The sequence below is a fragment of the Pogoniulus pusillus genome, chromosome 39, assembly GCF_015220805.1.
Source record: "Pogoniulus pusillus isolate bPogPus1 chromosome 39, bPogPus1.pri, whole genome shotgun sequence".
NCBI lineage: Eukaryota > Metazoa > Chordata > Aves > Piciformes > Lybiidae > Pogoniulus > Pogoniulus pusillus.
Genome location: NC_087302.1, coordinates 8648007 through 8672211, shown reverse-complemented (window position 1 = coordinate 8672211; position 24205 = coordinate 8648007). Strand labels below are relative to the sequence as shown.

At 57.4% G+C, this 24205-nt stretch overlaps 1 protein-coding gene across 1 annotated transcript; it reads left to right on the top strand.

Annotated features, from left to right (window-relative positions):
- Positions 1-1379: 1379 nt before the first annotated feature.
- Positions 1380-22986, top strand: NUDT3 (nudix hydrolase 3). The gene is made up of 5 exons (XM_064173606.1): positions 1380-1821; positions 13682-13792; positions 19695-19739; positions 20137-20221; positions 20592-22986. Exons 1-5 carry the CDS (start codon positions 1723-1725, stop codon positions 20759-20761), a joined length of 510 nt encoding a protein of 169 aa, XP_064029676.1. The 5' UTR covers positions 1380-1722; the 3' UTR covers positions 20762-22986.
- The last annotated feature ends 1219 nt before the right edge of the window (positions 22987-24205 follow it).

Below are 24205 nucleotides of genomic sequence, written 5' to 3'. Positions count from 1 at the left end.
CTTTCTCCCGCAGCACAGTGGTCATGGGTGCTGGCCGTTTGCAGCTGTGGTTCTGATTGTGGAGCAGTGTTTGGCCCACAAAAACGTTTGGCTTTATGTGAAATTTACTTTCTATTCATTCGGAGTGCCTCAGTGGGGGGCAGTTGGTGTGAAAAGTTAATGACTTCTGGAAGAGATTCCAAAGGGAAGATACAAACGAGCCGTAGAGGCTGCTTGTTGCAGGGTGACTCCACCAGTGCTGCATGAGCTCCATGTTTTCAGTCTGGTCTAGCCCCACTGCCCAGTCTGGGGTGGGAGCTCTGCCCTCAAAGCTGCCTAACCGCATGGGTGAGGCGGGGAGAGGCCTGGCAGCTGATGGGGTTTCTCTTATGGACATGCCTCCCCCGAATGCTCTCTTGTGAGATCCACACCTGGAAAAGAGCTTTTAATTAGCGAATTGCAGAACCAGAAGATGATAAAAGGCTTCTTGGCTCACCCTGCACTCTCAACAGTCTCCTCTTGCAGAGCAGAGGCCAGGCCACCGAAGCCAAAACAGTGCTGGGCAGGTATGACTCAGAGGACGACTCAACCCTTTGCCAGGTTCTTGCTCCTGGGGGAGCACCAGCTGGGGCCTGGTGGAGCTGCGTGGGGCTGGAGCGCACAGCAGCACCGCTCTGCCTGCAGCTGGTGGGCAGAACTGTGTGTCCTCGCAGCAGGGTGCTGCTGCTGTGAGCCGCCGCTGCAGTGCAGTTTGAGGCTTGTCAGGTGAAAGTGTGCCCCGAGGCCTGGAAATGCCCGTGGGGAGCACGGGGAGTGGGCAACACTGCAGGGGCCCGCAAGTGCGTCCCGTGAGGTGGCTTGGTGCTGGCACCTTCCAATAGAGGATAGCCCTCGCTCCCCCCAGCCTGCTGCCCATCGTGGGGTGCCCAGGGAGCTCCCCACCGCCCCCGCTTTGCTCCGCTCCCGCCTGCGGGGTACAATGGGATCCCCGCAGCCGCGCTCCGCCATTGGCGTAAGCCTCCTCCCCCCACCTTGCGTAAGATGCGCACTCTTCCCTCGCCGGCGCCTGCGCTCTCCGCGTAGAGTCCCTGTCAGAGCCGAGCCATGTGCGCGGGGGGCCGGGCGCTACCCGGGTGCCTTTTGCGTAGCTGCCAGGGAGCCCCAGCCGCAGACACCCGCGGCTCAGTGGCAGCAGCCACCGGCGGCTCAGGGCCAGCCGCCGTGTTCTCGCAGGCGGCCTACGCCGCTGGCGCAGAGGGCCCGCGGCGGGGCGGAGGCGCGGGGGGGGCGATTCTGGGAGCAGGTTGCGCCGCCTGCGTGGCGGCAGCGCCGGGAAGCGGCGGGGGGCAGCCACCGCCTCCTCCGCCCGGCGGCTGTGCGCCGTTTGCGTAACGTGCCCCAAGATGGCGTCGCGGTCGTCGTCGGTGGCCGGAGCGCTGGCAGCGGCGGTGGAGCGGCTGGAAGTGAAGGGAGGGATGCGGCGGGCGAAAGGCGGCAGCGCGTAGCGGGTGGCTCCCGGCCTGCGGGAGACAGAGCGAGACCGAGAGAGAGACTGTCGCGGGGAGGCGGCCGTTCCCCCCCGCTCCGTCCCCCCCGTCCTTCCCCGCCCGCCCCTCGCAGGAGCCCCGGCGGATCCTTCCCGGCGCCGCCACCCTGCCCGCCCCCGCCCTCTAGGCCGCGGGCCTCGCTGTCCTCCGGCCTGTCCCCCCCTCCCCTTCCCCAGCCGCCCCCTCGGAGCGGAGGATGATGAAGCTCAAGTCCAACCAGACGCGCACCTACGACGGGGACGGCTACAAGAAGCGGGCGGCCTGCCTGTGCTTCCGCAGCGAGAGCGAGGAGGAGGTGAGGGCCGGGGGCCGCGGCCGGCCGGGGACGTGCGCGACCCCCGGGGGGCTGTGTGTGCCCCCGGGAACGGGGCCGCGGCGACGCCGGGCACCCGCCGTGCCGCAGCCGGAGCCGCCCCGGGCGTCGCTTGGTTTCGGCAGGGTTTGGTTTTCAAGGTGCAGTTCGGCGCCGCTGGGGAAGTTGCTGTGGTGTCCTCCCTCTCTCCTTCCTTCTGCTGAAGTGAGAGGAGCGGCAGGGAGGAAGGGCAGAGTGTGGTGGGGTGGTGGAACCGGCCGGTGGGGAGCCCTGTGGCGCGGGCTGGGATCTGGCGGTGGAGCGGACCCCACGGCGCTGGCAGAGCTTCAGTCCAGCACATCACATGAGAGGGGAGAGGAAACCTGACCTTGGGTTTATAAAAAGGAACTGGGATAAAAGGGGACTGATGGAGTGCCAGAAGCTGCTGTCCGGAGAGGCCCGGGAGGAAGTGGGAATTAAAGGTAGACTGGGCAGAAACGGCCTCGGCGCTGAGTGGTCGCATTGTGCCTGAAGCTAGAAAGAGAAACTTGCCTCCCACGGGCGATTTCGCACCGCTCCCCTTCCATCTCTGCTGGGGGTGCCTGGGGCGAGCTGCCGCAGGGCTCTGTGCTGCTCCTGGGGTCACTCCAGTGACTGGCTCCCGAGTGGCCCTGCTAAGGTCTTTGTTCTCCTGATTATCGTATTTGTAGCTCCATGAAGCCGCAGGGCATGCAGGCAGCTCGGGGGGAGAGGCAGGCAGCACACCCCTCGGTTACTGTTTAACGCGGGGCAGCAGCTCCACGGGCCCTTGGCAGCTGTGCTGTCCTGGTGAGCAGTGTCAGACACCACTGCTCTGAGAGCAGTGCTGGGCCAAGCATTGGTCGTAGCTGGTCCTTCCCACTTGACCTAGAGGAAATGTGTGACACTTTGAACTAAAGATGAAGGTAGTTGTGTAATGGTGCTGGAGGCTCCGAGCTTCCTGAAGGTGCTTTACACAAGGTGTGGGGCAGGTGTGGCAGCTCTCCAGAGTGAGGTCCTGCCCGTGTCTGAAAGCAGCAGGGTCGTCTAGGAGAACATTCTTGACAGCAGGGGTGGGGAGACACTGGCACAGCTACCCAGGGAGGTGTTCAAGGTCAGGCTGAATGAGTCCTTGAGCATTCTGGGTTGGTGGGAAGTGTCCCTGCCCATGGCAGGGGACTGGAACTGGATGATATTGAAGATCCCTTCCAACCCATCCCGTTCTGGGATGAATTTAACAGCTGATGCAGCCAGCCTCTGACTGTTGTCAGCCTTTACTCTCCTCAGCCCCAGGTGTCACACAGGCTCCAACTTGCTCCATGGAGGTGAGCCGGTGGGAATTGGTGTCCAGAGCTCTCCTGATGCTGGTGGCACAGAGGGTTGTGACCGTGGCAGTGTCACAGTGCTGACTAGAGATGATTGAAGCAGGCAAATAAACTCTGCTGCTAGCCTGTGCCATGCCTTGCAGTGTAGGCTGAGCTGGTCCAGTTGGTTTAAGGCTGAGCTTTAAAGCCTTTCTCTGTCAGAGTTGTGCTGGTTGCAAGTGGATTGAAAAGCTCAGCTCAGTTCAGCTGGCACCATCTGAGGCTTCAGCTTCCAGGTGAGGTCTGGGGGACAACAATCTGATCCTGGTTTCAGAGCAGGAGCTGAGGAGGCATCTCCCTGTGCCAGCTGATAGGCAGCAGAGCTGTGGTGGAGCTGAGGGCAGTGGAGGCTCCCACTTGAGCATCCTGCTGTCAGTGTTTGGTTGCTCCTCGTGTCTGGCCTCACCTGATCTGCCCAGTGAAATCAGGTGGTGAGTTCTGCTCTGTGACCGCTGGGGCGCCGACTGCTGTGTACATGATGCAGCTTGGGATGTGGATTGATTTCCTGAGGGGTAGGCTGAGAGTGAGCCCCAGATGTAGTGAAGAGGGAAATCAGAGGTTTGAGGCTTTCTGAGTTGGCCTCCTGAGGACATCAGACAGCTTTCCAGCCCTGGCATCTGGGTATAGAGCCCGGAGCTGAAGCTGCCCTCTGTGTCCTCACCTCCTCAGGTGGGCTTCAGCAGACAGCTGTAGGGAGCTGTTAGCAGGTCACAGCACACTGACCGCCTGCAGCCCAGCCTGGGTGCTCACAGGTGCTGCTCTTGATCTGAGTCAGGAGGCCTGGGAGCTGCTTAGCCACACTGCTGCCCCTTGCTGACATCAGCAAGCAGAACCCTCCACTTTTGTTAATTCCTCTCATAATTTCTGAAGTTCACTGCCATTTGTTGGCCTTTATTGCAGCTTTGGGAGAAGTCTTTTTCTCCCTTCTTGATGCCACCAGTGCCAGAGGTGTTGTCTCAGCTGGAGTGGCATAGTTCTGACAGGGCTGGGGAAGAGTCCTTGGCTTCGTCTCTTGGAGAGCAGTGCAGGACTTGTGCTGTGCTGACTACTGCTTGCTGCTGTTCAGGGGGAAGGGAGAGCAACTGGAAAGACCTCTCCAGGGATGGGGGGAACAGAACCGAAGAGAGCGTGAGTGTGAGTGCCTGTGTGTGCCTGTGCCTGTGCTCAGATTACTGTTTTAAGAGAGAGACAAGAAGGCTGTTTTGGTAGGTTAATTCTCTGCTGGTTGCTGGTTGGTGCTGTTCTTTTCTCCACTTCCTGATAGGAATTCAAACACTCCCCCAAGTTTTCTCCCTTGTTTCTCTGTCATTAGTTCCTGAACTGGACAATTGTGTCAATGGGCAAGAAGAGGTCAGAACGATTCTGGTTGTGCCTGGGGCAGAGGCTGTGTTTTTTTTCCTCCTTAGGTGTTGTCCTCTCACTCTTGAGTCCATTGATTTCCTTACGGTCTGAGCAGTCAGAGGAGGTCACTCCAGCAGCATGGCTTTGGGCAGGCATCAGATCTGCAAGTAAAGACTCTTCTGCACCATACTTTGTGTCTTTAATTTTGAAGTGATTCATTTTTGCCTCGTGCTGCTTGAGGCTGCCCAGTTTCTCTGTGTTGCATTTGGAAGTGCTGGAAGGTGTTTGGCTGCCCCAGCCCGTGGCTGTCTTTGTTACTCCTTTACAGAGCAGCTCAGGGACAGCTCAGTTCAGCACCATCTCAAATGGAGCAAAGGGGAAGAGGCACAGTTCTTCCTTGGGCTGTGTGGGAGAGCAGTGATCTCGCAGTGTGCTGTCCCGGGGAGGTGAGGCACCCAGGACGGGTGTCTGTGGGGGCAGGAGGGAGAAGGAGAATGAGCAGGACGGACAGAGAGTGTGAACAGGCTGCAGAGGACAGCAGGGGCTGCTGTTGACACCTCTTCAGCTGGAGTAAAGCCTGTGCTGTTTGCTGCCTCTGCAGAAGTGGGGAGGGTGCAGATCAGGAGATCCCACACCTGCTCTTATCTCCCAGGGCACTGCTGCTGTTGCTGCTGATGTCAGGGCCTCAATGCTGCCCTGCCAGTGCCCCTGGCACAGGCCAGGAGTGTTTGCTGTGCAGCTCAGCTGTTCCACGGGGACCTGCTCCAGATAATCTCCCTGCTCTCACTTAAGAAGCAGACGGGAGGCTGCCGGGTGGCAGCACCATCTCTGCCTTGCACCCGAGTGGGAGCAGAGGAGCCCTTTGGCCTGAGTCCCTCCGGGCTGTGGCTGCAGGTCCCTGCATGCCTGCCCTGTGGCTGCTGGACGCACGAACTGCTCCTTAGCGACAGCCGCCCCGGAGCCCTGGGCGGGATCCCAGCCCCTGCCTCTGCTGCCCTGGGTGAGGAAGCAGAACTTGCCCGGGGAGCTGCAGAGTGGCCAGGCCCTGCCAGCGTGCCCAGGGGACACCACAGTGCCTGGAGGAGGGACCTGGAGTGCAAATTGGCCTCTTCTTCTGTACCTGGGGCAGCTTCAGCCAGGCTGGGATGGAATACAGCAGTTCTGGGTTACCTGTAGACAGCCTGGAGTCTTGGTCAACAGCTGGATGAAGATGAGCCAGAAGTGTGCCCATGTGGCCTAGAATGCCACCAGCATCCTGGCCTGGATCAGCAATGGTGTGGGCAGCAGGAGCAGGGCAGGAATTTTTGCCTTGAGTAGCGTTGTGAGGCCACAGCTTGAATGCTGAGTTCAGTTTTGGACCCCTCACTGCAAGAAGGACATGAGGAGCTGGAGCAGGTCCAGAGGGGGGCAACAAAGCTGGGGAATGGTCTGGAGAGCAGGGCTGGGGAGGAGCAGCTGAGGGAGCTGGGGGGTTCAGCCTGGGGAAAAGGAGGCTGAGAGGAGACCTCAGTGCTCTCTGCAGCTGCCTGAGAGGAGGCTGCAGCCAGCTGGGGCTGGGCTCTGCTGCCTAGGAGCAAGTGAGAGGATGAGAGGAGATGGCCTCGAGCTGCACCAGGAGAGGTTTAGATTGGACCCTAGAAGAAACTATCACTGAAAGGGTTCCCAAAGCCTGGCACTGGCTGCCCAGGAAGGTGGCCAAATCCCCATCCCTGGAGGCATTTAAAGCCACAGAGATGTGCTGAGGGCCATGGGTCAGTGCCACTTTGGTAGAGTTAGGGCATGGTTGGACTCCGTGATCTGAAAGGGCTGATTCCATGACTACCCCGAGGAGCACAGGGTGTTCCTGGGACATCCTCCCTTTGCTTCCAGGTGAAAATAGCACCAGCTGGAAGCAGCTGGAGTGCTTCAGGGTTGGGGTGCAGAGGCAGCTCAGCATCCTCTGTCATTGCTCCACTGGAATGGGCTGCCCAGGGAGGTGGTGGAGTCGCCGTCCCTGGAGGTGTTGAAGCAGAGCCTGGCTGGGGCACTTGTTGCCATGGTCTAGTTGATTGGCCAGGGCTGGGTGCTAGGTTGGGCTGGAGGAGCTTGGAGCTCTCTGCCAAACTGGTTAATTCTGTGATTCTGTGCAACAGCCTCAGAGCCTCTGTCCTGATGCCTCAGCTGTGCTCTCCCTGTTCCCTTCAGCTACAGAAGGGGGTTGTGGAGAATCCAAGTGAAGCTCTCCCTGCCAGCTGCCAGCACATTGCCACATGTCCAGCCGAGTGAGGGCCAGAGTCTGCTCCTCTGTCCCTCCCAGCTCTGCCTGTAGCTGCTGTTCTTCAGGAGCTGGAGTGTAAACCCTGGCAGAACTCAGCTTCCATCCTCAGCAGTGCTCAGCATTGTCTCGAGGGCAGCTTTCCTAAACAGTCTTACAACAGTTCCTACTTCCCCAAGCTACAAAAGAATGGAGATTGTTAAATTTTCACTCAGTTTGCTGGAAGCTCTGCGAGCTGCTGTGAGAGGAAGAGCAGAGTTGGCTGTGCCGTGCTGCGGTGGAGGGAAGGTGGTGAGCAAGCAGGAGCAGAGTGCCCCAGCAGTGCTGCCTGCTCCCCTGCACCGTGCTCCTCTGAACTCTCTTTTCTCTCACACTCGTTTATTGCCTGACCAGAGGCTGCAGCTATTTTTTCCCACCTTCCTCTCCTTGCTCTTTTTGTCCTGTTCCTGCCTGCCTTTTGAAGTGGGAGTTTCCTTGGCTTGCTTCATCTCAGAACCCCTCAGACAAGCTGCAGAAGCCTGGAGGCAAGCTCAAGCCTTGAGGGATGCACCCAGCTGGGACTGCTGCCAGAGGACCTCCTCCTCCTGCCCTGGATGGTGTCTCAGTGTCTGGGCAAACCTGTCCCTTCTCGGTGCAGGGAAGGTGATGCCTGCGTGGATGTTACTCTTATTGTCTGGAACGCAGCAGGTGCTCCTGCCCTGCACCCTGCTGTCAGTGGGGCAGAGCAGGATGAAGCTGTCTTGGCAGGGCAGCAGCGTCCAGCAGCTGAGTGCTTGGCTTCCCCAGCAGTGCTTCAGTGCTCCTGAGAGGCTGCATGGACCAGGGAAGGAGCTCTCCTCTCTGGCGTGTGGACAGTCCCTGCTCTGGTCCTGCTGGCCACAGCATTGCTGCTGCAGGCCAGGAAGAGCTTCTGGGGAGGTGTCCTGGCTGCAGGGCTGCTGTGTGCTTTACAGCCAGGGTTTGTTAGCCCGGGCAGTGAGTGCAGCCTGCAGCTGCTGACAGCCAGGGGCCTGCGGGGGGGCAGAGTCCTCCTTTTGTCCTCACTTCACAAGGCAGCATTCCTCCTGGAGGAGCCCGGCTGGCCAGGTGTGAGGACTGAGTGAGTGTGAGAAGCAGAAGGAGGTTATCAGTCTGGGATGTTCCCCCCGAGTGCCTCCTTATCAGCCCTTGGCTTCTGGCCACAGCAGCTCCTGGCCCAGGCCTTGCAGCTCTGCCCTGGCCCTGCTGCCAGAGGCCTCTTGCAGATAGCTCTTGTGGTTATCTGAAGCATCGTCTTGGTGCTGGGAGAGGGCTCCAGCTTGTGCTGTGCTGCAGCAGGAGAAAGCAGTGGCTCAAGCCAGCAGCAGACAGTAGTAAGAGAAATATGACCCTCGGTGGTTGGGGGCCAGAGCAGCAGTGCAGGCCCTGGTGATTTATTGGTGGTGTTCTCAGGAGGAGCCTAAATCCCTCACAGGATTCTCTTCCTTTCCCCCCTCTGGTTCTAATGTTGTCAGTGTGATCCAAGTGCTAGGAATGACTTTAACTTCTTCCATTTCACCTCTCACTCCTTGTGCCTTCCTCCTGTGCAGCTCTGCAGCATGAGCAGTTCCCATTTTCTTTCCCAGCCCACAAGTCCCTCTCCCTTATCCCTTTCCTTTCCCCTTTGGGAATGGAGAGAGGTTAACAGCAGCTGCCCCTTGCTCAGTGCCCAGCCCAGCACTAGCCCTTGACACCTTTCCAGCTTCCTGCCCTCAGTGTCCTGCCTCCAGTGCCCAGGTACCAGGCTGTAGGTGAAGTCCTGCTCAGCAGGAGGTGTGTGGGCACAGCCCCGTTGCAGGGCACAGCCTCGGTGCAGGGCACAGCCCCGGGAGCAGCACTGCCCCGGGGCTCCGCTCTCGGCGGGGCTGGGGCTCGCTGGGGAGGTTGTGTCCTGGCCTTAGCTGGAGGCTCTGTCATGTTTGCAGCTGGCTGTAGCCTGCTGACCACAGCCTCTACTTGGTGCTAGTATGTGCTGGCTTCTGACATGCCCTGAATAGCAAGAGGGTGGGAGAAGCCCTGCTGGCAGCCTTGGCGTGCCTGGCAGCCCATGCTGGCAGCCCATCCTGCCTCAGGAGCCTGGCAGAGTGCAGGCTTTGTGGGAGGGTCACTGGGGCCCTGCTCCTGCTGGTGACACGAGGTGGAGTTTTGTGTGGCTTTGCTAGCTCCAGTGTCTCCTGTCCTCTCCTGCTCCTCTGGGGCTCTGTCTGCCAGGAGAGGCTGTTGGCAGTGTTCGGAGGGGCTGTGGGGTGCAGGTCCCAGGCCTGCAGCTGTGGAGCATTAAGCTCAGTAACAGCAGTAGGTTGGGACTGGAAGAGTGTGAACTGGGAGCAAAGGCAGCAAAGGTCTTTATTATGCTGGACACAGCTGCAGTGGCTCCAGGGCCCTGCCTGGGCATGGGAGTTGCCAGCATAGCTCAGCTCCAGCCTCCCAAGAGCCCCTGGCAGAGTCAGAGTGCCCAGGCTGGCAGCCCTGCCGGCAGCCATCTTCTGCACAGCCTCGCCAGGAGATGGCATTTGCCAGCCTGTCCTGCAGTGAGACAGGAGCTCAGACAGGGCAGGCTTGGTGTGCAAGGTGTGACTGAGGGCCTGATACTGCCAGGGAGGGCGAGGGCAGGTGCCAGGGCTGCTGCAGTGGCTCGAGACTGGCTACCTGGCAGCAGAGGTTTGGCCAGGCCAAATCCCAGGTAGCTAACGTCTTGTCTGCTGCCTCTCGTGAAGTCTGCCAGCCTGGCAGTGCTGCCCACATGTGCCAGCTGGGGGTCTGGAGCGCTCACAGCTCCTCTGCTGCTGAGGGCTGCAGCCCAGCTTGTACCAGCACTGTGGCCCTCCTGGTCCTTGCTGCAGTGCTTCTGCCCAGGCTCTTTCTAGGAACTGTTCCTTGCATCTCAGCTGCTCCTGCTTTGCTGCTGGGGGTTGGTTAAATCCTCCGCAGCAGGAGGGTACCTGGGAGGCTCTCAGACTCTGCCTGCCTGCTTTGTAGAGCGCCATAATTTCGGGGTGGGAGGAGAAAAGCTGCACCCTGATGGGAGCACAGCAGGTCTGTGTGCAGTCATCACAGCCACAGAGCGCGGCCGCGGCGCTCGGCCAGTGCCAGCCCTCTGCCAGGGGCAGGACACCTGCTGCCAGACCAGCTTGCCAGGGCCCATCCAACCTGCCTTTGAGCACTTCCAGGCTCGGAGCCTCCAAGCTTCTCTGGACAACCTGTTCTAGTGTCTCAGCACCCTCCTGGGGGAGAATTGCTTGCTGAAGTCTCGTCTCAATCCAGCTGCTTCCAGTGGGAAGCTGTCACCCCTTGCTCTGCGGCTGCACGCCGGTGGCACAAGTCCCTGGGTGGGTTTAAGGCCAGCATCATGTATTAGGGCTCCCAGATTGCTCCTGGGGCCCAGCTCTTTTCCCCCTTTCCCAGGGAGCTCCTAGCTCTGCCTGTGGTGGCCTGGGCAGCGTTTCCTGGCTCCTGGGGGGAGCTTGCTGGGGCTGTGCTTGGCTCTTTGTTTGCAGCTGCTTTGAAGGCTGCTTACCGCCAGGGCTGCAGTCCAGCACTGTTCAGGAGCCCCTGCTGCAGACTTCAAACTCTGCTTATTTTGCTAACCTTTCTGTTACTTCTGCATTGTGAGAGCTACCTGAGGGCTGCCTCCTGCCTGGGCAGAGGTTTGTGTCACTCATTGCCCTGCTTTTAAGGGGCAGAATTGTCTCCCAAGGCCTGGTAAGCAGAGCTGAGCTGTGTGACATCTTACCTGGGAATGCCTTCCCAAAGGCCCTCAGGCCTGCCCAGAAGCTGCCCCAAATGCCCATCAGGCCAAGAAGCTCAGAACCCATCTGAGACACGTGGGAGTCTGTGGTGTGGGCTCTGAGGACCTTGGGCCGTGTCCCTCAGGATGCTGCATGCTTGAGGCCACCAGGAGCAGTTTTGCTGGGTGGGTTTTGAAGCCCCAGCAGTGTTTCAGCCTGGGGCTGGAGGAGGCTCCTTTGTCTTGGAGGAGCTCATTGCTAGCAATATCCTGTTTAAAGCTGGTTGAAAAGAATGACCTTGGAGGAGAAGTTTCCTGCTCTCCCTTGATGGGATTTCCTCTTTGTTAAACAGGAAACAGTCTGATTGCATACAAGTGTGAGAATGACAGGCAGAGCTTCCCTTCCCAGCCAGCCTGCTTCAGCCTCCTCTAGGCAGCCAGAGCTCAGCTGCCAGAGCAGCTGAAGTTAATTTACTTTGCCCTGAGCTGCTGTTTACACCTAAAAGTACCTCCTGGTGTGTGGCTGCAGCGTTGTCCTGGTCCCAGCCGTGCAGGAGGCTTTCCTGTGGGAGCCCTGGGACAGGCATTTCTTGGCAGATGCATTTCTCACAAGTGGAAGGTGGCAGGAGTGCAGTGGAGTGCAGTGCAGCGGTGTGCAGTGGCATGCAGTGGATCTGCTGCCTTCCCAAATGGCCTTCAGCAGCTTTCCTTTAGAGACAGAGATATGTTATTTCTTCTCCTTGGAGCTGGAAACTGTGAACTGAAGTCAGAACCAGCTGAGATGATGCTTCCCTGCCTGGCAGGGAAACAGACTTCAGTGTCCATGGCTTGGAGCTTTGCCCTCAGAGTCACTGCTGACCTGGTGTGGGGAATTTCCCTCCCAGCTCTTCTGAGTGTGACACTGATTATGAATCAGGAGGCAGGAAAAACTCCTGTGGTGTGATGGGAAAAGGCACAAACTGGAACCCAGGAGATTTCCCTCTGAACAGGAGGAGGAACTTGTTTGGTGTGAGGGTGCTGGAGGCCTGGAGCAGGCTGCCCAGAGAGGCTGTGGAGTCTCCTTCTCTGGAGAGCTTCCAACCCCCCCGGGCCATTGTGGCCCTAGGCAAGCTGCTGTGGGTGCCCTGCTGGAGATCATCCAGTCCTCTGCAGCCCCCACCATGCTGGGATTCTGGGATCTGTGGAAGGAATGCACTCCTCTTGAAGAAGGCCACACAGCACAGGATGTTGCTGCAAAACAGCCCAGGAGACACAGCAGTCAGGGAGCCCCTGGGTGAGGGATCTGCGGCCCCAGGGCAGCCCTGTCCAGCTCTCCCTGGGAGCTCAGTCGGCAGCCGGGGAGGTGCTGAGGGCTCTTAGGGGGCTGTTTGCTAAGCGGCATCCCTGCAGGACTGAGGTGTGGCTGCCGCCTGACACAGGAGGAGGAGGATTGCAGCATCACTGCTGCTGAGAGGTGTGCCGATGGCACTTGGGACCTGCCAGCTTGGCTGCAGGCTTCGGAAGGGTTAGACCTGCAGTTGTGTGCTCTGCCCTCTCTTCAGTTCTGCCTCAAGCTTTGCTGCTTCTGGTTTGAGAGCTGTGGTGTGAACCCCCCCAGCTGTCCCCTGTCTCCTCATCCGGGCCCGGTCCAGTCCCTCAGCCCCTCGCTGTGCTGAGCCAGCGTGGCCTGAGTGGCCCCGGACAAGGAGGACTCATGGTGCAGGGTGATCAGCTGCAGGGGAGGCTGCTCAGAAGAGAAAAGGTTTGGGAGACCCTGAAGTGTTAACACTTCTCTCAGAAGTTTTACTTTGGAATTCTGTGGGCAGGTTTCTGCTGGGTAGTGAGAGAAATCTTGTCCTATCCCACGGGGGATAGCATTTGCACAGCAGGGCCTGGGGTTGCAGTGCCTGGCAGAGGTCAGCTTCCAAATGTCTGATTGATACTGCTGCAGCTGGCCTGGAACCTAATTGGACTGGGATGCTGGGAAGTTCCTGGAGCAAGTAGCTGTGGCTCTGGGCCTTGTGCCAGTGAAGTGATGAGGTAGAGCCCTGACTCTAATGACCAGAGAGCCAAGAAGAACCAGCACTGGGTTTGTTTTTAGCTTCCATCTCTGCCCAGGGATGTATTGCAAGTAGATCTAATAAGCACAGTGTCTCAGTATGCTTTGGGAAGGCTTTTAGCCAGCTGAGGCTGTTTGGCTTTTTGTTTGTTGAAGAACACAACCAAGCCAACCCTGCAGGGGTACAGAGCAGACTGACACTGGACTGAGACACTGAAACCTGTGTCAGTGAAGCCTGCCACAGAGCATGGTTGGGAAACACCTCCTGTGGCAGTGATCCCCAGAGTCCTCTTCTTCAACACGGCCTTGCCTTGGGGGTTTTGAAGTGGCCTCCTGCAGCCTTCTGTCTGCCTTCTGTCTCCTCAGCAGCCTCACCTGACACAGAAGGGCCAGAGCTGAGCACCAGAGCCTGCTGTGAGGCAGGCAGGGCAGCTGCAGACCTCTGGTACACAACTGAGCAGCGCTGATGCAGCTACCTGAGCTGCTTGAGGTGCTGCTGGAACTGCAGAGCAGCCAAAGGTGGCAATAATTATAGAATGGGTTGGAAGGGACCTCAGAGGTCATCCAGCTCCATCCCCCTGCCATGGGACACCACAGCCTACTCAGGGCCCCACTCAGCCTGGCTTTGAACGCCTCCAGGCTTAGATCCTCCACAGCTTCTCTGGACAACCTGTTCCAATGTCTCTCCACCTTGTTCCTAAGGTTAAATCAAGCTACTTCTGCTAAGAGTGGAGGTGCTGAGCAGCCTCTGTGCCACCTTGTGCTGCTGCATGACCCAGGCTGGCAGGACTGCCTGAGTACCACAGTGAACTCTTCCCCCTGAGCCTCGTCATGCTGTGCCACAGAGCAAGTCCTGGACTTGGTATCCAGAGGCAAGGCTGATTCTGCCACGGGCTGAGCTGGTCAGAAGGTGAAGTAATTTGGTGTGTTGGAGTCCCTGGATGCAATTCCCTTGGGAAAGGTGGAATCTTTTCAAGGGCTGCACTGGACTGTTCCTGCTTGGAGGTGTGGGAGATGCAGAGACAGCTTCTCAGCTGGGCTCTGCCAAGGAGTGTTGTTGCTTGCCTCTGGTTTGTGCCTCAGCTGCTCTCTGGTTCCCACAGGTGCTGCTAGTGAGCAGTAGTCGCCACCCTGACCGATGGATTGTCCCTGGGGGCGGCATGGAGCCCGAGGAGGAGCCCAGCGTGGCTGCTGTGCGGGAAGTCTGTGAAGAGGTGAGTTGGACACCAGCAGTTGCTCTGGGGCCTCACTGCAGAGGCTCCCGGAATTGCTCCTAGCAGGAGGGCTGTAGGGTCACTGCTGCTACCCTGTGGGAGGAAAACTCAAGTCCTAGGGACAGAGACCATGGGAATGTCATGAAGGCTGTTGGGCAGAATGGTCTTGTCCTCACCTGCTACTTCCAAGTGGAAAGAGAGCTAAGGAAGCTGTGCTCAGCTCTGTCCCCCTGCGATACTCTGTGTGAGGAGAAAGAACTCTGTGGAGCTACCTCATACCTGGTTGGAGACCTCAAAGGTCATCTAGTTCCACTTCCATGCCATGGGCAGGGACACCTCCCACTGGAGCAGGTTGCTGAAGGCCCTATTCAGGCTGCCTTTGAATGCTGTTCTCCAGGAGGAGTCCCAAGAGGCAGAGGCTCCCTTCAGGATTTGCTGCTGGGCTTACAGAGTGCAGAGATGCTGGGCAGAGGGATGATCAGATGATGCCATGTGGCTGACCAAGGAGCTTCACAGTTACATAAGGCAGGATTAAAAATGCTGTCAAGAGGGTTCCAGATGTTTATGTTGCAGGACAGGAATCAAAGCTAATTGATGGGACTTGGGGGAAAGCTGCTCCAGCACCTGCTTTGTTGAGTTGCCTGGCACAAAAGGATTTTACCTGCTGCTGCCTAACAAAGTGATGAATACTTGGGCCTTTGGACTACTCTCCTGTGGCAGTTTCTGAGCTATGTGCTTCTCTTTGGACGTTTTAAAAATCCTGCAGCTTGTCAGAAGATGTGGAAGGTGATGGAGTCAGAGTGGAATTTGTTCAGCCCCTTCAGGTCCTGCTCGTGCTGGGGATTGCTGCCGGCAGGTTTTGTTTCCAGCTCCTGCTCTTTAGCAGCTGGGTGATCTCAGGCTCAGCCCAAGCCACAGTGACTTGAACCAGAACAATGGAAATATTTGTAGCTGCAGAGTGCTGCTTCGCAGCCCCAGTAGTGGGATGGTTTGGTAGAGAAGCCAGGGGCTCGCTCAGGAGAGGGATGGCTACAGAGCTGTACCCACCCTGCCTCGGGCAGCACAGAGCCCCGGAGAGTCTCTCTCTTTCCATGACAGCTCGGGGCTGAAAGGAAGCCTTGGCATGGACTCAGTCTGCAGCGAAGGAACTGGTTTGGGCTGGCTGAGATAATCCCCTCTGGCTCAGCTGGTGTTCCCTGCTCACGTGGAGCAGTGCCCAGTGTAACTCAAACTGGCAGCCGGGCAGGCTTGAGTCATTTCCAGCACAGCACCTCTCTGCTCAGCAACAGCAACACCCAGAGCTCCAAGGCACAGCATTACCCCAGCAGCTCTCCTCCAGCGCCCTCCTAGAGGGGGTGGGAGGAGGGAGTGGAGCTCTCAGGCACTTAGGACAAGGGCTGAAGGCTTTGCTGGCAGCAGCATGTGGAGGAGCAGCCTGGTGCAGAGCAGCACCTGAGAGCTGCTGCAGCAGTGCTGCTGCTGCCTGGCACGGGTGGAAAACATGAGTGAGCTTTTGGGTGTGCAAGATGTCTAAGAAGGACATCGAGGGGCTGGAGCTGCTCCAGAGAAGGGAAGTTAAGCTGGTGTGAGCTGCTCCCTGGACAGTGGTGCTGCGGGGGGTTTGTTGTGTTACAGCTGCAGAGGCCTCTGCACCCAGTGTCCCAGCTGATGCTGTTGCTGGGTTGGCAGAGGAGGAGCTCCAGGAGGCTGTGCGCGAGCTGCCCTGGAGCTGCCACGGAGCTGCCCCGGAGCTACCCTGGAGCTACCCTGGAGCTGTGCACGAGCTGCCAGTCCTTGGGCAGCCTCTCATGTGCCTCTGGGCTGTGCAGCTGTGTTGGGGCCTGACTGGGTTTTGATGTCGTGGGTGCTCTGCTGGGCCAGGCATGCCTGTCCCACTCTCGGAGATGGGCGTAGCTGAGCAGCTGGAGTCTGCTGCTCGCCTTGGGAGAGAGCAGCTCCCATCTCCTTCCTGCCGAGCAGCACCAGGGCCGCCTGCTGCTGCAGGCAGTGGCTGCAGCGCCGGGGAAGGACGTTGGTGGACTTTCTGCACTGCCTTTGGGCTGCCCTCTCCAGCTTAAGGAGAGCCACTTGGAGGAGCTGTAGGGACTCAGGCCCTGCCAGTTGCTCGTGGTGTCTGAAGGTGGCACTGAGCTGGTTCTCAGTTCGCCTCTCTGTGTCATGCATTCTCTCTGAATGCCCTTCCCTTGACAAAGATCTTGAACCTCTCCGTTCCCCGTTCTAGTTTCCCCATATGTGTGTCTGAGCTGAGCCAGGCTGCTGCTGCAGGAATTGATCCCCAAGGAGATCTGATTCCTCCCTCTTTCTGATCTTCAGCACTTCAGGAGCCTGTTCTGAAGGTGTGGATTGAGAGTGACACCTGTGATGCCTCTGTCCCAGTTTGAGGTCAAGTCCTTGTCCTAGTTTGAGACAGTCCTGTCTGTATGGATCTGCCCCAGCAGAGGTATTGAAGCAGACAGGTACCCACCCTTGCCATGCTGCCTGTGCTGTGCAGCAGACTGGAAGTGATGAGTTGCTGGGCAGAGCAGCAGTGGATCAACACTCTGGCTCTGAACCACAGCAGCCTTTTCAGCAGAAGCCTGCTGACTCCTGCCAGATGGGTGGAAAGTGATGGGATCAGTCTCACAGGACTGCAGGCTCCAAGGGTCAGCCTGCAGGAGCGGGAGCAGCTCAGCCCCAAAGCAGGGAGTTGCTTTGCTGCTGCTGCTTGGATTTTCTGTGCTGTAGTGTTCGCTCCCCAGATGAATTTCGTGCTAGGAACAAGGATGTCTCAGGGATGTGAGCAACTGCTGAGAACATGTTTTAGAAATAGATGCCTTAAATTAAACTTATTGCAGACTTTGAAGCAAGCCTCCACACTCAGCTGGTAAACCCAGAGGCATTTTGGTTTGCTCTGAGAGCATCTTTCACATCCTGACCTTTAAGTGCTCACTGAATGTCAGGTTCTGCAGCAGACAGCAGTGTGAGCTGCCTGAGCAGCAAAAACCAGAGTGGCTGTGCTTGATCTGGGATCAAACAGGCAATTGATGCCTGTATCAAAACTTGTCCAGTGCCAGCCCTTGGATCTGATGCTGCACCTCTTCCCTCTGCTTCCCCCTCTTGACCCTGCTTTCTAGGTGATCTGTCCTGCTCGTGTGCTGGTGATCCTGACCCTGAGTGCTGCTGGTGCTCAGCGTGCAAGCAGGGAGACCTTTCTGGCTTAGGGTGCCCAGAGCACTGATGGAGTCATCCCTAGGGGGCTTTTGGAGCCATGAGATGTCATGCCAAGGTCCACGGTCTGGTGGTGACCTGGCAGGGCTGGGTTAGACTCAGTGGAGATCACTTTTCTGTTTCCCAAATGTAAAAGCTTCTTTTGGTTGTGCTGCAGTGCAGAATTAGATTAACAAGTCAAAGCCTCTCTGAGACATGGTAGAGACAGAAGACAATTTGTGTGGCAGGTCTGTAATTGGTGTCTTCAGAACTCGTGTAAGCAGGCAGTCTTGGGTGTGATTTACTGCAAGTATTAGAGCAGACTGGAGTGGTTTTTCACCACAGTGCTCTTGCCCAGCAGTGATCTGTAGTAGATGCAGGCTGTGAGCCTAATAGAGCAAAGTAAAATAGCTGAAATTCCAACCCACATTTCCCTAGCTCAGATGGAAGGAAATAAAAGCTGTCCCCAGGAGCAGATGGTGCTGCTGCAGACTGCTCTTTGCATCTGACCCAAAGGTATTTTCAGCTTTGAAACCTGAACCTGCTGTTCTTGGATGTCTTTAATTTTTCTTTATTAAAGCAGCAGAGCCAGGAGAGCTTCATTTCCTCTGGAGCTTTGCTCCTTGTCCTGCATCCCCAGCCCGGCCTCTGGCGTGCAGCAGCGGTCTGCAGTGCTGGGCTGTGCTGGGGCTGCAGCCTCCAACCGGAGCCTCAGTTTGCAAGCTGTCTGTTCCCTCATGTATCTGAGTGTGCTGCTTGGTGGGGAATGATGCTGAGGGGCCTGGGAGCAAAGAGCCCTGGGGCTATTGAACCTGGAAGAGAGCAGCCCAGAGGGCATCTGCTCTGTGCTCAGCAAGAGCTAAAGCACCTGTAGGGGGGCGAGCAGATGCGTGCTGTGAAGGGGCAAGCCCTGGTGGCTCTCTCTGTTCTCTGGCTGCTGATCCAAGGAAAAATCTCAAACATCAAAGCCACCCTCGGGGGCTGCTGAAGGAGTTCTGAATGAAATCCATCTGCAGTGTTTGCTTCTGGTTCCCTTCTGAGGGAGGTTAGCCCACACTGGCAGCAGCAGCCTGGCAGTCTGAAGTCCCACACCACCCTGCACTGGTGTGGGCACACAGGCAGACCTGCACTGACCCTCACAGGACTGCTGCTGGGCTCCAGAAGGAGCCTGCAGGGCCCACCTGTGGGCTGAGCAGAGTGGCAGCAGTGCTGATGAGACAATAAATTTGGTATCCAAAACCAACATCGAGGATCCAGTTGAAAGCTCCTCCCCAGAAAGAGAGGCCAGGGAGCAGGGTACAGAAAGGAGTCAGGATTTCTAGTAATGGTTGTAAGGGGAGCTACAAATATGGCCTGAAATTGTGCCAGGGAGGGTCAGGTTGGATGTTGGGAGCAATTTCTATGCTGGAAGAGTGGTCAGGGACTGGCACAGGCTGTCCAGGGAGGTGGTGGAGTCTCCATTCCTGGAGGTGCTCAAGTAACCTGTGGCCATGGCACTTGGGGACAGGGTTTAAGTGGTCATGGTGGTGTTGGGCTGATGTTGGACTGGATCTCGAAGGACTTCTCCAACCCAAACGATGCTGTGATCCTGTGAGTCCTGGGGCTGTTGTTAGAAGCAGTGGTGAGGCTGCTCTGGCTCCATCCTCTGCTGTCTGTGTGCTCATTTCACAGCCTGGGAACTTCACCAGCAGAATCTGTTGGCTGCTGCAGGTTCCCCTCTGAGCGTCCCGCGGGGCAGGGCAGCTGCCCTGACTGCTCAGGACAGAGCTTTTGCCTCACCGTTCAGTGCTGAATTGCCTCCCCCAGCCGCCTGCCGGCTCCGCGCTGCAGGTTGTGCCTGCAGCAGCAGGGGCAGTGTCCTCCCGCGCTGCTGGGAGGTGTTCAGCTGCCGGGAGCAGCCCCATGCCCCTGCCAGTTGTGGCTGGGTGCTGTGCCAGCTCCCGTGTGGTGTGTCACAGCAGTTAAGTCACAGAGCGGAGTTTCAGCCACTTAGAGTGGTAAAAAAAGAAGGGAATTGAAATCACTGGGAAGGGGAAAAGCCCCTGGAGGGGTCTGGAGGCAGCGGCGTGGGAGGGCAGCAGGGAAAAGATGTCTGAGGCACAGCAGCAGAGCCAAGGTGGGAGCTCCTCCACAGCATCCCAGGAGAAGATGGAACTGCTGCTTGGGTCTGCTTTGGACTGCTAAGCCCAAAGCCTCCTTAGAGCACTTCTGCCTTTTGGGTCACCTCAGGGGTAGGCTCGTTCCTGGTGCAGGGCCAGGGTCCAGCCTCGACAGGGTTTGGTGTTTCTGCTCCCTTGTCTGGGGTCCTTGTGGGCCGCCCCTGGAGCTGCTCTGAGGCTGGGGTGTTGCCAGGGGGTGGCTCACACAGACTCTCACCTGTTACTTAAAGGGGTAGAGCTGCCAAAGCCCTCAGGGCTTCTGCCTGTGCTCAGGCTGCAATAACCTGCAGAGAAGACGTTGGCTGTGCAGGCTGCATCGGTGTGCAGCTGCTGAAGCATCCAATAATGCTCTCTTCTCCAGCTGGAATGAAAAATTACTTGGATATAGAGAAAAGAGGAAACCCCTGGGACCCCGAGCATGGGCAGGGCTCAGGATCCCTTTCTGCCTGTCTTCTTGGCACCAAGTTTTCAGCTGCACAGTTGTACAGCAGCTCCTGCCCTGTCCTTACAGCTTTCTCTCTTCGACCCTTTTGCAGGCTGGAGTGAAAGGGACACTGGGAAGATTAGTGGGGATTTTTGAGGTAAGTTTGGACACTGAGGCTGTGGAACCTTCACGGCTTCTCTGGGCAGCCTGTTCCAGTGCCTCACTGTCCTCCTGCACGAGAACTGCTTCTCAGAGGCTAATCTAAATGGAGCTGCTACCAGTTGGAAGCCATCAACCCTTGGCCTGCTGTTGCCTTCCTGTGTCAGAGGTCCCTCCCCAGTTCTCCTGCAGCCCCCTGTGGATGCTGGAAGGCAGCTCGAAGGTCTCCCTGGAGCCTTCTTTCCTGCCCTCAGAACACAACCCCTGTCCCTAGGCAAACCCCAGCCCAAGTGTTTGAGAGGAGCTGCACACAAGGTGCCACAGAGTCCTAGGGAGGCAGCTGCAGCCCCCGTGCCCACCTGCTGTGCTGTTCCCCTGTCCCCTTTGCCTTCCAGAACCGGGACAGGAAGCACAGGACCTATGTTTACGTTCTCATCGTCACGGAGGTGTTGGAGGACTGGGAGGACTCTGTCAACATCGGTGAGCCCTGTGCTGCCTGGCACTGGCTGGGTGGGTGCAGCACATGTCAGCTTGGCATCCCTCTGGGAGCTGGCGTCCTTGTGACAGTGGTCAAGAGGAATTAAGTGTCTGCAGTGGGCTTTATTAAACTGGGGCTGGCTTGGTGAGTGTCCTACCCCTGTCATATGGGGAGCAGCCACCAGCGGTGATGGAGTGGGTGCCCTCAGCACCAGAGAGTCCTGAGAGAGGGTGTCCCAGTGCCTGAGAAGTGGCAGTCAGATGGCTCCTGCGGGGGCAGTGCAGGTGGCAGTGCTGGAAGCCTCAGCAGCAGCAGTGCCAGAGGTGGGCCAGGCAGCGTGTCGCAGCTGCTGCTGTTTGCTTTCCCCCACAGGAAGGAAAAGGGAATGGTTTAAGATCGAAGATGCCATCAGGGTTCTGCAGTATCACAAACCAGTGCAGGCCTCCTACTTCGAGACCTTGAGGCAAGGCTGCCTGGCAAACAACGGCACCCCCGTGGTGAGCAGCTCCTACTCAGGGAGCTCCGTGGCTGACATCAGATGACTGAAGGTGCCCCTGGGAGAGAAACTGCACACCAGACTGACACAGATTGTCCCCTCCCCTCCCTTTCACACGCCTGCTCTCCAGCTAGGCAGCAGCCTGTGGCAGTGAGTGGTGAGAGTGCTGCCCCTGGGTGCAAGGTGGGGTCTGGGCTTTGGGGGGTTGGCTTTTTTTTTTTTTTTTTTGCTTTTTTTTTCCTTTTTTTTGGACATGTTTTGTAAAATAAATTGTGTGCATGAAGTGCCCCTGCCCCTCCCACTGCTTCACAGGCTGGCCAGCCAGGCTGCAGCTCCACCTCTGCCTTGTGTTCTGAAGTGTCCCCTTTGTGTCATCCCAGCCAGGGCCACTTTTTGGTTCTTTGAGGTTGTTTTTTTGTTGCTGTTTTGGGTTTTTTTCTTTCTTTTTTATTAAAATACTTCCAATGTGAGATCAGCTCCTCAAGTCTTAGTCTGTACTGTAAGGTGCTGCTCAGACCCCCGTGAGGGCTGCTTTCAGCACAGCTGTATAAAGTTGTTTTTAGGTGGAGATTCTAACATTTTAACTCTGCAGGAGTTTTTGGTTTTTAACCTTGCTCTGCTTCTGATCAGAAGAGTTCTGAGCTAATCTGTTTGCCTTCTGTTGTGTTTGATACACCACACACCTGGGGCAGTGCGAGTGGCTGGGCCAGTTTGCTCCCTCTGCAGTATCTCCCCGCCTAGGGCAGTGACACTCGGAGGTCGAGAGCAGGCTGGCGGCGTCCCTGCTGCTCCCTCCCTGCTGCTGCAGCCTCGCCAACGTTCCTGCGTTTGCACCACACGGAAGGACACCGGAGCTGGACTGTGTAACACGGCCAAAACCAGAAGGAAATGGGACAGAGGAACTGACTTCGTCTGTGGTGGGGGTCAGGGAGCCAGAGCCTGGCAGACTGGAGTGGCCACCCCGCGGCAGCTGTGCTGTGCTGCTGTCCCCTCCTGCCCACTTGCCTTACGCTGCCCAGACGCAGCCTCGGAGTCTCCTGGGGGCAGCTGCACCAGCCCTGGGCTGCATCTGCCCTGGGGATCCCTGAACAGGAGCCCTGGGGGGAAACCCTCAGGTGTTCAACCTCTTGTCCTGTGGTTCCGCAGCACTTAGAGCTGCTCCAGGGAGCTGCTCCAGAGGCTTCCTCTCTGCCCGCAGGGGAGGGGCTGCTGGCTGGGAGGTGCAGGAGGGCTGGGTGCCCTGGCACGTTGGCACACCCCACCTGATGCTGATTTCTTTTCGTTGTTGTTTTTATTGATGTAAGTTTCATGCTGTCTCGATTTGCCAACAGTGTTGTCTAGTTGGGAAATAAAAGGGGAAGGCTTGGGGCTTGGGATGGGGCAGGGGGGGTTGGGACAGGTACAAGTTCTGGGAGGGGCATTAATGAATCCCTGGCTTGGGACAAGAAGCAGTTGCTGAATTCAGTAACTTCTCCTTTGTCAGAACAGAGCCAAGATGTGAAATTCAATCTGCAGTACTTTTTCTTTCTTTTGTTTCTATTTTATCCTCCTTTATTTAACACAAACTCCCCCAGTGAACACTGTCAGAGGTTTCTCTCTTCCCGAGCAGCGCTTACAGGACGAAAATCTGGCAGAAATACCCACGGAGCCTGGCACTGGGGGCAGTGGTGTCCTGCTGCTTTGGCGAGAAGCTGCTCATTTTAAGACCCTGTTCTGTTCCTTCACTTGTTCTTGCTTTCATCAGCCTAGAGTGGCAAGGCCAAAAGCAGTGCCAGTGATCGCTGACATGAAAAACCAGGCGTGAGGAAAAGGCTGAGAGGCATTATTGAAACTGAGCAGCTGGAATTGAGCCTAAATTGCAGCAGTTGAGCTCATTTCGACTTAGAGACGAATGTACAAACCCTCCTCGCTCTGTACTGATCGGCCTGAACCAAACTCTCACACAAAGGGCTTGAATTTCGTGTCTGGAAGCGTGCAAGAGGTGCAGTTTGCTGTCACCGAGCCTCCGGCGGCCCCGGCACAGCCATCGACTGCCTTGATCGAGTTTTGTCCTTACTGTACAGATGAGTGTGTTGGAAATGCTTTGCAGCATGGAGCTGCTGCTCCTGCCAGAGTGGCTGCAGCGTCGGTGGCAGCAGCTCACACACCCTGGGTGTTAAACTAAAAGGAGAAGTTCTTACGGGGTTGAACTCACACCGTCTGTAGTGTTGTTAATGATCTGCTAATGGCTTCTTTGTTTGGGTCAGAGAAATAAATTGTGCCAAGAAAGTGCTTCACTGGGCATGCCTTGATGCTGTTAACACACAGTAACCTGGAGGGGCTGATCTGATGCCTTCTGGGCTGGAAATAGCTCCTGGGGTAGGAGCAGCCCTGGTTCAGCAGCTGCGGATCTCCACAGGGCCCTTAGTCCTGTGCCACCTGAAGCTCTCCCTGCACCGCCCACTCCCCGAGGCTTGTGTGCAGTCCCTGGCACAGCTGCCTGCCAGATGGAATCACACAGAAATCCAGGTGGGAAGGGACCCCAAGGATCAGCTGTGCCTCCTTTCATGGACAGCTGCCCACCTGTCCTCTCTCTTTTTGTCTTTCACATCCATCCTTGGGGATTTGTTGCCCTTTAATTCCATCCTGGGGCCTTGGTCCCTCCTCAGGTTGGTTTGGTTCCAGCTTAGCAGGGTAAGTGTCCTCTGAGGGCTGTGCTGGTGGGGCCAGAGCAGAGCCTTTCCCTGGGGGAGTGGACTTCAGACCTCCTGCACCCCTGCCAACCTCCTGCATCTCCTCTGATGGTGGCTCTCAGTCTGGCAGCTGTGGAGGGAGGTAAGAGCTCGGGGCTAGGACTGTGCTTCCAGCATGGCATCAGCTGCTGTGGAGGGGGTGTGCACTGCCCGGGCTCCGGGTGAGCAGCAGGGCAGGGAGCTGCAGCAGGGCAGGGAGCTGCAGCCTGCTCTGGAACGTCCCTGACAGCAGACTCTGAGCTGGGAGGTGAAAAGGGATCGGAATCTGCTGGGGTTGCTTTTTCCCCTTGTGCAGACACAAAGGATCCAGTGGCTGAAAATGTAGGTAGGGAATGTCAGGAATCCTCAGTTCCCTTTCCAGATCTAGTCTGGGCTGGGGGGCCTCTGCCTCAGCTTCTCCACATAGAAAAGCTGCGCAGTTGGAGTTTGCCTCTCCCTGCTGGCTCCTCGCATCTTGCCTCGCAGGAACCCTGATCCAGCCCAGAGTGCTCCCTGGGTGCTTCCCAGCCAGAGGCAGTCTGCACCTGGGCAAAGCCTCCAGTGAAAGCAGAGGCTGGGGCCAGCCCTTTCTCAGTGGTGTTCAGGGACAGGGCAAGAGGCAGTGGGCACGAACCTGACCCTAGGAAGTTTCACCTGAACAGGAGAAACTTCTTGAAGGGTGGTAGAGCCCTGGAGCAGGCTGCCCGAGAGGTGGTGGAGTCTCTGTCTCTGGAGTCATTCAAACCCCAGTTGGCTCTGTCCTGTGCAGCCTGCTCAGG

Coding starts and splice junctions, on each gene's coding strand:
- NUDT3 (XM_064173606.1), top strand. CDS start 1,723: ATGATGAAGCTCAAGTCCAACCAGACGCGCACCTACGACGGGGACGGC. Junction 1,822..13,681: donor GCAGCGAGAGCGAGGAGGAG/GTGAGGGCCGGG, acceptor TGGTTCCCACAG/GTGCTGCTAGTGAGCAGTAG. Junction 13,793..19,694: donor TGCGGGAAGTCTGTGAAGAG/GTGAGTTGGACA, acceptor ACCCTTTTGCAG/GCTGGAGTGAAAGGGACACT.